The sequence below is a fragment of the Podarcis tiliguerta genome (genome assembly GCF_965153285.1).
Source record: "Podarcis tiliguerta genome assembly, chromosome: 16".
Lineage (NCBI taxonomy): Eukaryota > Metazoa > Chordata > Lepidosauria > Squamata > Lacertidae > Podarcis > Podarcis tiliguerta.
In genome coordinates this window covers 8,558,666-8,573,133 of record NC_139549.1, presented here as the reverse complement: position 1 = coordinate 8,573,133, position 14,468 = coordinate 8,558,666, and the positions used below count along the sequence as shown (strand labels likewise).

General features: G+C 47.9%; 1 protein-coding gene across 1 annotated transcript in view; it reads left to right on the top strand.

The window, feature by feature from the left end:
- Positions 1-14,468, top strand: part of CRTC2 (CREB regulated transcription coactivator 2) — a 39,819-nt gene that overhangs the window by 9,205 nt on the left and 16,146 nt on the right. The window contains exons 2-5 of the mRNA XM_083416539.1: positions 3,348-3,449; positions 7,384-7,502; positions 7,744-7,803; positions 11,244-11,312. Coding sequence (XP_083272665.1) covers positions 3,348-3,449; positions 7,384-7,502; positions 7,744-7,803; positions 11,244-11,312 — 350 coding nt within the window. The remainder of the gene's footprint in view (positions 1-3,347; positions 3,450-7,383; positions 7,503-7,743; positions 7,804-11,243; positions 11,313-14,468) is intronic.

Below are 14,468 nucleotides of genomic sequence, written 5' to 3'. Positions count from 1 at the left end.
AGGTTCCATTTAGCTACTAGTTGCCCCTCTTACCTCCCATTATATTGTCCAGCCCGTTTTCTTTTAACGAGAGGGAGGTTTGGAGAGTAGCAACAAGGGTGGGAGGGGGTTGTTCAGTTTTGGCACACTCTTCCCAGTGAGGTTCACTGGGGCACCATTGTTAACACTTATTTCAGCCCCAGGCAGAAATGCCTCTTTTCTTCCAGGCATTTTGATTTGTGATCATTTTTGCTGGCTGTCGACGGCCTGTGTTGGGTGCTGACCTTTTATTACTGCATCTGCCATGTAGTTTACTTCATGGCTTCTCTTGCAAATCCCCCGATCTTTCAGTGTGGCTTTATGCCAGGCGTGGGGAAAACCCTGGCCCTCCAGATGTGACTGCACTACAACTCCCAGTGTAGCCTTATGAGAGGATTTGGGTGTATTGTCCCTCCACCAGCACCCCTGGCTGTTGGGCCATGCTGGCTGCTGGGAGTTGTAGTCCAGCAACATCTGGAGGGCTTTTTAAGAACTTGGAAGCCTCTTGAAGAACTCTGCATGGCGAGTAATAATAAATCAGAGCACCGGTTAAATCACCTTTCTTCCAATGGATTCCATTCATTTCTCTGTTACTGCCTGAGATTTATGCCATGGCTTGCCCTACGGGTGGTAAAAGACCTGTGTGTCCTTCTGATGTTCCTTTTCCTCCGCCACAACCCCAAAATCAAACTCTGTGCTTAATCTAAATTATGCAGATTGAGGGCGCCTTTGCATAGGATCCGTCTAGACCGTCCTGCAAGCACTCTGGGCTGTCTGGGTGATGGAATGTGATGGTGAAAGTTGGGAAATGTGGAGGGGACGGTTAGATGGTCAACATGATAAGTTTGGAGAGGGAGGGGAAGAGGCAGGAACGAGTAGCTCCATGCTCTCAGAAGGCTCCCTCTGCTATCTTATAGTCTGTGTCCTCCATGTATTGGCTGAGTGGTAAGCAGGACCAGAGGCAAAAGTGGGCAATCATGTTGATGATAATAGTCTAGTTCAGGGGTCTGCAACCCGTGGCTCTTTTACACCTTTGCTGCGGCTCCGGGGCGGATACTAGCGAGGGGAGGAGGCGCATTGTGCACCCCGACACTCCCCACTGTGGCGGGCGCTGTACTGGCTGTGACGTCGCATGGGGGCAGTGCGTGCGTTAGTCACGCACCGTCCCGACGTCGCCCGCCCACCCGCTACATTGTAAGGGGCATGTACGCTGGTCACTGCATTGAAAGGGGGCATGTACGCTGGTCACTGTTTTGAAGGGGAGTGAAGAACACACACAAACAAAAAGGTAACTTGTTAATTTAACGTTTATTTCTATGAGGAGGAGTAATTCTGAGGGGTCAGAAATAATAAAAAAGTGACAAAAAAGTTATTTTTATAATGACGAGTTTTGCGGCTCCCAGTTTTTTTTCTTCGGAAACGGGTCCAAGTGGCTCTTTTTGTCTTAAAGGTTGCAGACCCCTGGTCTAGTTCCTTTCACACCCCTCTATGCCTTCATGCCAGTGAGAGGCATGGTCCGAGTTCTAGGACACATCCCAACCAGGCCAAACTCAATGCGGGTGCGAAGCAGGGCTGGTGATGAGGGGTGTGGCCTGAGGAGAGTCCCGAGGGCCAGAGAGAGAGAGATGTGGAAGGCCACATAAGAAGGGCCTGCTGGCTCAGACCCAACATCTAGTCCAGCACCCTGTTCTTACCAGTGTTAGAAACTCAGATATATAAGCTATTTGCTAAATGGCACCTTAAACCTAGGTTACAGTCACTGCAACAGAATGTCCAGTCACAATTTTTTCACAATATTTTTTAACAATTCAGTTGCACATTCCAGCAATTACAGTCATTTCCGCCCCCCCCCAAAACACATGAATGAATACACAATCCACATCGGTGACACATTTTTAATCGCAGTTGTCAGTTGGAAACCACAAATGTAAACGGGGCAATCTTACTTTTAATTCAACCAAGGAATGAATCTGTGGTAGCCAAAATCACAATGCAGTCATACCTCGGGTTACAGCCACTTCAGGTTGCGTCTTTTCGGGTTGCGGACCGCCGAAACCCAGAAGTACCGGAACAGGTTACTTCAGGTTTCGGCGGCCGCGCATGCACAGAAGCACTAAATCGCGCATGCGCAGAAGCACTGAATCGCAACGTGCACAGACACGGGTTGCGAACACTGTGGGTTGTGAACGTGTATTCCGCTTGGATCACGTTCACAACCTGAGCGTCCGTTGTATGTGCTTATCTTACTCTCTCGCACAGCACAGGGTGGCAATTTTACTCTTGAGTCGTCAGCCAACTGACTTGCTCGGCAGCAATTTTACTCTTGCGCTGCAGTGCGCAGCCAGGTGGTGGAGATTTCGGTCGCAGTACCTGCAGCAAGACATTTCAAATTGTTTTCAAGTAGACCATTCCCAGTCACGAAACAAGCTTGAATACCGGGAAATTCTGAACACTGGTTCTTACAGTAGCCAGACACCATATCCTGGCGGCGAGGTCACAAGCAGGACCCGGGCACAAGAGCGACTCTCCCCTCTTGGGGTTTCCAGCTAGTGGTTTCAACACACCCACCACCATGTAACTTACTTGACTCTTGGCTCAGCTATCCGAAGGGAAATTGGAGAGATTTCTCCCCGCTCTCCTATTACTAGAATTTGCAGAGCGGAGGTTGTGGGGGAGACCTCAATGCACCACAACAAAACTGCAGTTGCAGGATTAGAGGGCTTTAAGGAAGAGATCGAAACAACTGCATGCTTAAACTATTGCCCTGGCTGCCCACATTTTACCGTGTTTGTATTGCAGGGCCACTGCGAGAACAGGATATTGGGCTCAATGGGCCCTTGGTCTCTTCCACTAGGGATCTTCCTAGATTCTTATGTGTGTGTGTTATTGAGGGGTGATGGGGGCTTAGACGAGGCCCCCAAAACCCGGTTCTAGTGCAGGGAGGGGTTTATTTTTATTTAGCTTAAAAAACTTTATGCACGTTAATTGTTAAAAAAAAAAACACCCCTAAAAGTGGTTTACAAAAAGAATAAAACTATAAGTAAAGACAGTAGTTAAACACTTCACAAAGGCAGTAGTTAAACACAGCTGTTTAAAACATTTTTTTGAAAATTAAGATCAGCGATAAGCGAAAAGCAGATTGAAACACGTGAATGTTCTACCTAGAGTTCTCCGATCTCTATCTTCCTATGTGCGTGATGTGTATCCATTATATCTGTCTGTCTATCTGTTTATTGATTAAGTGGTATATAAACCTTGCTGAGTAGGAATAAATAAATGTTCTGGCACTGAAATGGCTTTTTTTCTTTTTGCTTGAATCGCCGATTTAGCTCCAAGCCCAGAAGCTGCGTTTGGCGCATAGTCGAGGCCCGTACTATGGCGGCTCTTTACCCAACGTCAACCAGATTGGGAGCGGCACCTCTGAGTTTCAGGTAACTGGGGACCCAGGCCTTGCAAAGGTCCTGGGCTGCTTTTCCTCTGGCAGAGGCTTCTTTCCCAAATTTGGTTCTTTTTCCACAATGTGACTGAGCCTTAGATAAATGAGGGCAGAATTGGGTCCAACTGTCTGCCCCCCCTGAAAGCTCTCCTGTGCTCTTGAATAGAATCATAGAATCATAGAGTTGGAAGAGACCACAAGGGCCTTCGAGTCCAACCCCCTGCCAAGCAGGAAACACCATCAGAGCACTCCTGACATATGGTTGTCAAGCCTCTGCTTAAAGACCTCCAAAGAAGGAGACTCCACCACACTCCATAATAATAATAAACAGAATAGCCAGGGGGCCAGTTGGAAACCTAACAGGTGATGTTTCCCCCATCTCTGAGCTGGACCTGTTGAATTAGTGGCTCAGACAGTTGCACTACACAACCCTGCTGTGAAGTGGATCTGATTTTTCTATGGTGCCCCCAGCAGAAGGGGGAGTAGTAAAGGGGGGATTTGATTAACCCTGAAGTTGTAAAATCTCCTTCCCGACCTATCTATAGGAGTCTGCGTGTGAGCGTGATTTCCCCCACCCTCCTGGCTATAGGGAACAATCTCTTGCTTTGGATCAGGACTGAGGTGGGTGGGGGTTGGGAAATATCTGAAATTCCGAGGCGCTGGCATTTAATTTTTGACATACCAGCCCTCTAAGAGCAGGCTGATAAACATCGTAAATCGGAAGGAGGGTTGGCTTGTGCCTAGTTGTGTGGGTGTGTGGGGTTTTCCCCTGATCAGTCCCTCGCAAAGGGTTGGGCCACCCACCGTTGCCTGTGTGTGGTATGGTGTTATTCTCACTTACCTTTCCCCTCTGTCTAGGAGGACGCTCTATGCTCCAGAAAACAGGGGTGTTAAATGAGAGATGCTATTAGAATGGGCAGGGGTGTATGACTGAGCATCTGCCAATAATAATACAGTGGTACCTCTAGTTACGAACTTAATTCGTTCCGGAGGTCCGTTCTTAACCCGAAACTGTTCTTAACCTGAAGCACCACTTTAGCTAATGGGGCCTCCCGCTGCTGCCGCGTGATTTCTGTTCTTATCCTGAAGCAAAGTTCTTAACCCTAAGGTACTATTTCTGGGTTAGCGGGGTCTGTAACCTGAAGCGTCTGTAACCTGAAACATCTGTAACCCGAGGTACCACTGTAGTAATAATAATAATAATGGTAATAATTTGATTTATACCCCGCCCTCCCTGGCCAGGACCGGGCTCAGGGCGGCTAACATCAAAATATATAATATGTTAAAAACATAAAAGTCAAACAAACAATTAAAATACAGCTTAAGATCAGATTAAGAGCAAAATAAAATGAGATGGCAATTATAGCTATGGGGGTTGGGGACATTTAGTGATCTTACACCTTACAATGCTGATCAAAACCTCTAAGAACGGGAATGTAGGGACTTGCCTTTATATTAAGACAGACCATCTAACTCAGTACAGTGGTACCTCGGGTTAGAGATGCTTCAGGTTACAGACTCCCCTAACCCGAAAATAGTACCTTGGGTTAAGAACTTTGCTTCAGGATAAGAACAGAAATCGTGCTCCGGCAGCGCGGCGGCAGCAGGAGGCCCCATTAGCTAAAGTGGTGCTTCAGGTTAAGAACAGTTTCAGGTTAAGAACGGACCTCCGGAACGAATTTAAGTTCTTAACCCGAGGTACCACTGTATTGTCTCCACCAACTGGCATCAGCCCTCCAGGGTTTCAGGGAGGGAGCCTCTTCTGATTCCCAGCCCTACCTGGGGAGCTCAGGGATTGAACCCTGCATGCAAGGCAAGGTCCTCTGTCTCCACAGCCCATTTCCACGTAGCCCCAACCGTTTATGTCTGTCCTTTTTCTCTTTTCTCGATGGCACTAAGAGCAGAGCCTAAATCCGGGCACCATTTTTAGAACACGTTTTTAATTGATTTTTAACATACAGGAAGATAAAATACCCTTTTTTAGTATACGTAAAAGGAAAACGAAACCTAATTACAACAGATAGAATGTGGATTGAAGTCAGCTTTCCGGGCAAGCACACGTTGATTAGTAGTAGTAGTAGTAAATAATAATAATAATAATAATAATAATAATAATAATAATTTATTTATACCCCGCCCATCTGGCTGAGTTTCCCCAGCCACTCTGGGCGGCTTCCAATCAAGTGTTAAAAACAGTATTTTTGTTTAGGGATCTACTCATATAAGTGCATCAGACAAACATCTGAATCATTAAAAAACACAACACCCACCCCTTTCCCATTCCCCCCCGCCTGCCCCCAGTTTCAGGGGTAAGAAAATTGAGAACGCTATAAAGGAGGCTTGAACATGGTTAGGAATCAAATAATCCAAATCTGCTTAAAAGCTTGAGATGGAGACCATCCACATTTCTGTATATTAACAAACGTCACAAAATTATACCATGCTGATATATAGATAGATAATAGTGGCCTCTTCATTTGAATGCCTGCTTTTGAAGTAATGCATTTTTAAGCAATGCAGGCGTGCCAACTTGAATAAAATATTGGGGGACAGGTAAGTCCCACATAATCAATCACACGATGCAGCGCATGCGCACTATTTAAATTGCAACCTCCGTCAATGTTTTTTTTTGGGGGGGGGGCAAAGACCCCTTGGCCCCTAGGAATTTGCTCCTATAATGCAGTGCACCATACCTGTGTTTCCCCATTTCTCCTCTGGAGATCCTGATTCTGAAACCCCTTAAAAAGGTAAAGGGACCCCTGACCATTAGGTCCAGTCGTGACCGACTCTGGGGTTGTGGTGCTCATCTCGCTTTACTGGCCGAGGGAGCTGGCGTACAGCTTCCGGGTCCTGTGGTCAGCATGACTAAGCCGCTTCTGGCGAACCAGAGCAGCGCACGAAAACGCCGTTTACCTTCCCGCCAGAGTGGTACCTATTTATCTACTTGCACTTTGACGTGCTTTCGAACTGCTAGGTGGGCAGGAGCAGGGACCGAGCAACGGGAGCTCACCCCGTCGCGGGGATTCGAACCGCCAACCTTCTGATCGGCAAGTCCAAGGCTCTGTGGTTTAACCCACAGCGCCACCTGTGTCCCTCTGAAACCCCTTGGGTGCCTTTAAAAGAGGATTGGACAAATTCACGGAGGGGAGAAAGAGAGCTGTCTATGGCTGCTAGCCACGGTAGCTGTTCAGTGCCTCTGCTGCTGGAGAAAGCAATACTTCTGAATCTCAACTGCTGGAAGCCACAGGAGGGGGAGAGTTGCTGCCATGCTCAGGTCTTGTTCTCCGCAGGCGTCTGGTCGGCCACCGTGAGGACAGGTCGCTGGACCCGGTGGGATCTAGCAGCCAGGCTTCTCTTATGACTTCTCCTAAGAAAGTTAGATTAGCCTCAACCAGAACCAGGGCCTTTTCAACACTGGCTCCAGCCTGGTGGAACACTCTGTCTCATGAGACCAGGGCCCTGCAGGATCTGATTTCTTTCCGCAGGGCCTGTAAGACAGAGTTGTTCCACCTGGCCTTTGGCTTGGAATCAACTTGATCCCCTCCCCCTCCCCCCTTTTTCCTTTCTCCTTCTGTGATGGAACTCCTATTTGGGGACTTCCCTGGCTTTTTCTCTGGCCCACGTAGGACCTGTCTGGATAGTTGGCCTTGGTGAAGATTTGACGTTTTCATCCCCCAAAAGTTTTTGATTTGAGTTTCTGCTGAAATGAGGCTGCATTTTAATGTTGTATTTTAATCTTGTTTTTAAGTTGTATTTTACTCAATTGTTTCATACCTGGTGTTAGCCACCCTGAGCCCGGTCTTGGCTGGGAGGGCGGGGTATAAATAACATTTATTATCATCATCATCATCATCATTATCATTATTATCATTATTATTATTATTTCCTTTAATTCTGCTTCTATGCACTCCCTTCTTGTTTCCGTCCAGGGTCCCCTCCATTCGCCGCTGGACTCTGCACGCAGCACGCGGCACCACGGTTTGGTGGAACGGGTGCAGCGGGATCCCCGGAGGATGATGTCTCCGCTCCGCCGCTACATGCGTCAGATATCCTTTTGGCCTCCCGCGTCTTCTCCTGCACCGCAGGTGTCCCCTCCCCTCCCCTCCCCTCCCCACCCACAACTTTCCTCGCTTTGATTCATCTCAGCGCTGGGGATTAAAGAGCATTAACGGAAATCGAACCAAAAAAATAGAAACCACTGCCCCGCTCCATCTGTGGAGTCTCATGGCAGCAAACTCCCTCCCCATCAAATCTATGAGCCGACTTCTTCCTTAACCTCCTGCTCACATCGACAGCTCCCCCTACAGCCCTGCCTACGTTTCGCCACCGGCCGAACCCAGCTGGAGGAGGTAAAGCTTGTGCCGTCTCTTGAGTGAGGTCTGAAGTCCCCGTCCCCCCACTGTGAAAACCTCCACCTCCTTGCCTTTTCTTCTTGGCCAGATGCTGTCGGACTCCATGAGAGCCAGTGTGGTGTAGTGGTTAAGAGTGGTAGATTCATAATCTGGGGAACCGGGTTCGCGTCTCCGCTCCTCCACAAGCTGCTGCTGGGTGACTTTGGGCCAGTCACACTTCTCTGAAGTCTCTCAGCCCCACTCACCTCACAGAGTGTTTGTTGTGGGGGAGGAAGGGAAAGGAGAATGTTAGCCGCTTTGAGACTCCTTAGGGTAGTGATAAAGCAGGATTTCAAATCCAAACTCTTCTTCCAGTCCCTATTGGTCCCAGTCTGCATGGTTGGTGGGCAAGGATGATTGGAGCTGTAATTTACAACCCCCAGAAAGGTTGTAGTCCATAACTCCTGGCCTTAAGCTGCCTTAAGCATCTTTTTGCATGGAAGAGGAGAGGCACAGCTAATATCTATGGGCGGGTAGAGGGAAGTAGCCAAAGCGATGTCCACTGTGGGTGTTGTCAGACTCTCGGCTCCCGTCATTCCCCGCAGCCAACATGGCAAACGAGCTCCTTCCTAGCGGATGCCCCAAACAATCAGGGATCACACATTAAATGCAGGGATGGGGAGCCAGATGTTGTTGGACTCCAGTGCCCATGATCTTCAGCCAGCTTCGCCAAGGATCAGGCATGCTGGGAGCTGTAGTCTAGAAACCCCTGGAAGGCCACTTGGTTCCTCCACTCTTGGTGTAGCAGTTGGCACTGTTGGCAGGGAGACTCGGGGTCAATTCTCAAAGCTCATTGGGTCCCCCTGTACAAGTCACTGCTGAGCTTGACCTGCTAGAGATGGCAGGTGTGAGGGTACCATTCTGTATGATCTCCCCTGCTAAAAAGGGTGGTGTCCAATGTTAGGCCTACTCGCAGTAGATTTGCTGAAATTAATGGTCATGTGTAACTTAGGCCCATTAATTTCATGGAACGTGGGTGCTGCTGTGGGTTAAACCACAGAGCCTATGGCTTGCCGATCAGAAGGTCAGCGGTTCGAATCCCTGTGACGGGGTGAGCTCCCGTTGCTCGGTCCCTGCTCCTGCCAACCGAGCAGTTCGAAAGCACGTCAAAGTGCAAGTAGATAAATAGGTACCGCTCTGGTGGGAAGGTAAACGGAGTTTCCGTGTGCTGCTCTGGTTCGCCAGAAGCGGCTTAGTCATGCTGGCCGCATGACCCGGAAGCTGTACGCTGGCTCCCTCGGCCAATAAAGCAAGATGAGCGCCATAACCCCAGAGTCGGCCATGACTGGACCTAATGGTCAGGGGTCCATTTACCTTTTTACTCTCAGCAGAATATGGCTGTATTCACCCCAAACATTGAAAGTGCTTTGATACTGCTTCAAGCAGTCACGGCCTCCCGCAAAGAGTTCTGGGAGCTGTAGTTTGTTCAGGGTGCTGAGAGTTGTTAGGAAACCCCATTCCCCTTCCAGAGCTACATTCCCAGAATTACCTGGGAAGAGGGAATGGTTGTTTAACCAATACGGGGATTGTAGCTCTGGGAGAGGAACAGGGGTCTCCTAACAGCACCTTGAACAAACTACAGCTCCCAGAATTCTTCACGGTTTAAAGCGGTGCCATAGTGCTTTAAATGTCTGGTGCGAATGTGGCCTTTGTTGGACAGTATCCCAAACCATCACAAGTTCAGCTAACTATAGCAGGCTTGTTTCCAACCTGCAGAAATGTATTTATATTTTAAAGGAGGGGAACATTCCCCCAAAACGTTCCCTCCTTGCGGTCTGAAGTGGTGCAGACCGTTCTTTTCTCGCCTCAGAATTTCTCTGCCTCGCTCTGCTGCCTCGGTAGAATGGGGCCCTTTTTTTTGCCTAAGACAGGAAGGGACTTTCAAAATCCCTTTCCTCCTTTAATGTTGTCCCTGTAGCAGGAGGCTGTGTCAAATGTCATACAGCTCTCTGAGAAAGCCTCACTTGCGAGAGCATCTCCTCCCCAGTCCTTCACTGCCTCGTCTCTTGGACCTCTGAGCATGTTCTGGCAATGTGGATGGGAGACAGGCTGCCTCCAAGTGAAACGGAAAGACTACTGGTCATGTGTCCTATCTTCCTTATGCAGGGAAGTTTGGTAGTAATTTCATGTACAGTGGTACCTCGGGTTACATATGCTTCAGGTTACACACTCTGCTAACCCAGAAATAGTGCTTCAGGTTAAGAACTTTGCTTCAGGATAAGAACAGAAATCAGGCACGGCAGCAGGGGGAGGCCCCATTAGCTAAAGTGGTGCTTCAGGTTAAGAACAGTTTCAGGTTAAGAACGGAGCTCCGGAACGAATTAAGTACTTAACCCGAGGTACCACTGTATTAAAAACACATGCATGCATCTCCCAGTTTTCCTGGGGTTGCGATGGAAGGGGGCAGTTTCCACTGCCATTCTGTTGGGTAAACAGACAAACCCCGAGTTGCAAAATATGAGTCAGCAATATCAAAAGCAACACGATGGGCCAGAAACAATTAGAATGTGAAAATCTTTATGGAATAATTCAAAACATCAAAACCAACAAACTGAAGTCTCTGAAAGTGCTTAAATGAATCACGGTGCCAGATTTTACTCTGGAACAGTGACTACATAATCGCATGAGCACTGTTCTGGAGTATTTTTCATTCTCATGTATATAATATCTATTCAAAAAAAGATTGGTTAATGAAGAAATTGCATATCTTTCTACTTACGAGTGTTGAGCTAATTGGCTGATGAAGAATTCAACGAAACAGTAGTTGTTATCTGGAAACACTGTTCAGCAGAGTTCAGAGTTGGACACCAAAATTGGACATTTGCTGATTATACAAAGCTTCACAGCCTGCTCTTGGCCGGGTAAAGTTTGGCACCACGATTAAGGACTTGCAGAGACTTCAGTTTGTTAGTTTTGATGTTTTGAATTATTCCATAAAGTTTTTCACATTGTAATTGTTTGTGGCCATCGTGTTGGTTCTGTTGGGTAAGCAGAAAGTACGTTTGGGTATTAATGATGCCAAGGGACCCCCATTTTGGACGACCTGAGAGGAATTGTTTTTCTATTCAAGAGCATTATGGGTAATTAGAGTGAAGGAGAGGAATTTTCCTCAGAAAGTGCTATGATCTTACTTCAAACAGTTATGGCTCCCCTCAAGGAATTGTGGGAACTGTCACCAGTAATTGTTAGTTCCCAGAGTGACAATTCCCAGAATTCCTTCTGAAGAGAGATTGATCGCTGAACCGCTCTGGGAATTGTAGCTCCGGGAGGGGAATAGGGGGCCCTAAGACTCCCCACATCCCAGTACCGATTTTCCTTTTCCTCTGTTTACTTCCCCCTGCCAAGTTTCTAGTCCCCTAGAAGTAACCCACTTGCTTTTTCCCCTCCCCATTGTGAAGGACAATGCCCTGGGGGAACTTTCCGATGGAGAAAGGACACTTGTTTAGGCTGCCGGCAGCACTCAACAGGTGAGCCACTTTTTCGATTCTATATTTCCTTCCCCCTTTTAGTCCATGCCAACTGGGCTGCAAGTGTGTGGTGTTGAGTACAGAAGGAAAGAAGGCATCATCTCTTGTAGGGGGGCTTGGAGAGCAAATTTGTTATGGTATCTTCTGCTGCCGTTAGCCATCGAAGAAAGTTAGTCTGAAGGCAGGGAAGAAATGTCCAAGCCCGCAACAACTCTCGCCGTTCACTTTTTGTTCCTAAAGATGCTTTCGAGAGATGCCTTGGCCAATGTATTCTGTGCTTCGGTAACGTCGAGATTGTATTGTCGCAATGTGCTCTACGTGGGGCTGCCCTCGAAGGCAGCTCCCAAACTTCAACCCGTCCAATATGCAGCGACCGGCCATTTTAAAGCAGCTGCACCTGTTGCCAGTTTGTTCCCTGGTCCAATTCAAGATGCCCACATTACCGTTTGAAGTCCTAAATGACAGGTCCCAAATTCTTGAAAGGCCACCTCCTTCCCTACAGACCCCCTCAGGTTCTGAGTTTGTGGGGGGTGGGGTGCTGCTGTTAGCGTTTCTCTGCCCTCAGTATATCAGGGTGGCGGAGGCCCAGGAGAAGGGCCTACTCTGTGGTGGCCCCTAAGCTGTGGAACTCCCTGTTGGCAGAAGGTTGGGCACCTTCATTATTCAGCTTCCAAAGGTTGCAGAAGACACACCTCTTTGCCCTGGCTTTTGACCCTTGAGGTGTATATTTTTAGGACTCGTTTTTGCGATTGCAAATTGCTTTTGTTAACGTTGTGCTTTAATGGTGTAGGGCAGGTAATGATAATAGCAATAGGAATAATAACGAATCATACCATTTATGTGCAGCTTAAGCCTTACTCTTTGCAAAGCTTTAAAGTATTTTCATATCTGTGTTACAAAAAACATAAGCTATCCATTTATTACCCTGACTTTTTATTTCATTTTCTGCATCTTCTTTTTTTAAATTTCACCAGGGAGGTTAGTGTAAGATTCCCAGTTTTTATTTTGAAACAAACCTTTTTTTCCCCAGGTGCAAGGATTTCCCTGCCTACCCCCCCCACCCTTATCTCACAGGGATAGATTTTATTTTACCTCGCCACCCTTCTCATCTTCCCTGTTTGTATGAGAGACTCTGGCCCAGAAGAACCATCTTTTGCTGCTGCCCCCTCTATATAAAAAAAAAAGAAGTCCCGTTTTTGCTTCAGTAGACAAGGGAATAGCTTCCGGCTGGTTGCATGCATCTCTGCTGGGCTCGGCCAACAATGCACCCGTTGTTTTCCCCCGGGGAGCGACACGGATTCCTCCCCTGTGATGTCACTCCCTCCCTCGCCCTTCTCCCAGCCCCGGGTCCCAAAAGCACAGTTAAAAAACTCTGGGAAGCTTTTGGAAGTGGGGAGCCTGGCAAGGCAGCGGCTGTTCTTCCCCTGCCCACGCTTCCTCCCCCTGCCAGCCGACGGACAGGCTCTGCCTTGTCTGGGTCTCTGGGTGCTTTCTTAATTGGCAATGGCTCTTCCTTCTCTCCCATCCCCACCGCCCTGGGCCTCCCACCGCATCTTTGCCTCCGATCTGGGCGCTAATGAGGAGCACGGAAGACGGAAAGCCCTCGAAAAAGCAGCACACAGGATGATCATGATCACTGCAGATGGTGACAGCAGTCACGAAATTAAAAGACGCCTGCTTCTTGGGAGAAAAGCAATGACAAACCTAGACAGCATCTTAAAAAGCAGAGACATCACCTTGCCAACAAAGGTCCGTATAGTTGAAGCTCTGGTTTTCCCAGTAGTGATGTATGGAAGTGAGAGCTGGACCATCAAGAAGGCTGATCGCCGAAGAATTGATGCTTTTGAATTATGGTGCTGAAGGAGACTCTTGAGAGTCCCATGGACTGCAAGAAGATCAAACCGATCCATTCTGAAGGAAACCAGCCCTGAGTGCTCACTGGAAGGACAGATCCTGAAGCTGAGGCTCCAAGACTTTGGCCACCTCATGAGAAGAGAAGACTCCCTGGAAAAGACCTTGATGTTGGGAAAGATGGAGGGCACAAGGAGAAGGGGACGGCAGAGGACGAGATGGTGGGACAGTGTTCTGGAAGCTACCAGCATGAGTCTGACCAAACTGCGGGAGGCAGTGGAAGACAGGAGTGCCTGGCCTGCTCTGGTCCATGGGGTCATGAAGAGTCGGACACGACTAAACAACAATAGCAGAATAGGACATGGAGGAGAACTGGCACCGCCGTAGACAGATCCAGCCCCTCCTGCAAAACATAGGGTGCCCTCCCCACCCCACGGAGACCCCAGTATGCAACACAGTTTTGCCCAGGAGTTTCAGGGAGAAGATTTATGTGCGCACAGCCGCAGCTTTGGATTTGATTTAATAGTTATATTCCACTTTCCCAGCGACAAAATGTCGAGCCCGAAGCGGCTCACGACCAGCACGGTTGCATTATAAAGCAACAAAAATGGCAAACGCAGTAGCGTATAAATAAAGGAAGCACCAGCAAATTCATTGAAACAACTAATACCATTCAGTAAAGTCAAAGTAATTCAAAATTTCAGAAATATCATACCTGCACGTTTACTTACTTAAATGCACACACCACCCTTCTTCCAAAGGTCACAGGAGGGTTTGCAGCATAAAACCACAAAATGCATAACCCAGTAACAATAATTATAATACCCCTTCCCACTACTATACATTTTTAAAACCCTATGACACCACTTTGACAAGTCATGGCTTCCCTCGCAAGGAATCCTGGGAAAACAGTTTGTTATGTGTGCTGAGAGTTGTTAGGAGACTCCCCCTGGTGGTGTGTGGTTGTGGGTCAAATTCGAAGGAGTGGTTTGGTCTGTGTTGGGGAAGGAACAGCTATGAGCTTATCAAGCTTGCCTGTGTGCTAAGAATATCCGGCATTCCCCACCTGTCCCCTTGTTTCCACAGCAACCTCCTGCATTGTTGTTCCAGCTTTGGCAATTCTAAAGACTTCACGTGTCAAATTTTTATTGAACTTCCAAATCTTGACCTATGAATTCCAGATTTCAGATTTGTTGTACATTTCTCTTTAAACTTTGGCTTCCCTCCTTTCCCTCTGTGCTGTCCTTATTCCTATGTCATTTACACCGGTCCTTAAAAGACCTACACTGGCTCCCTGTACGTTTC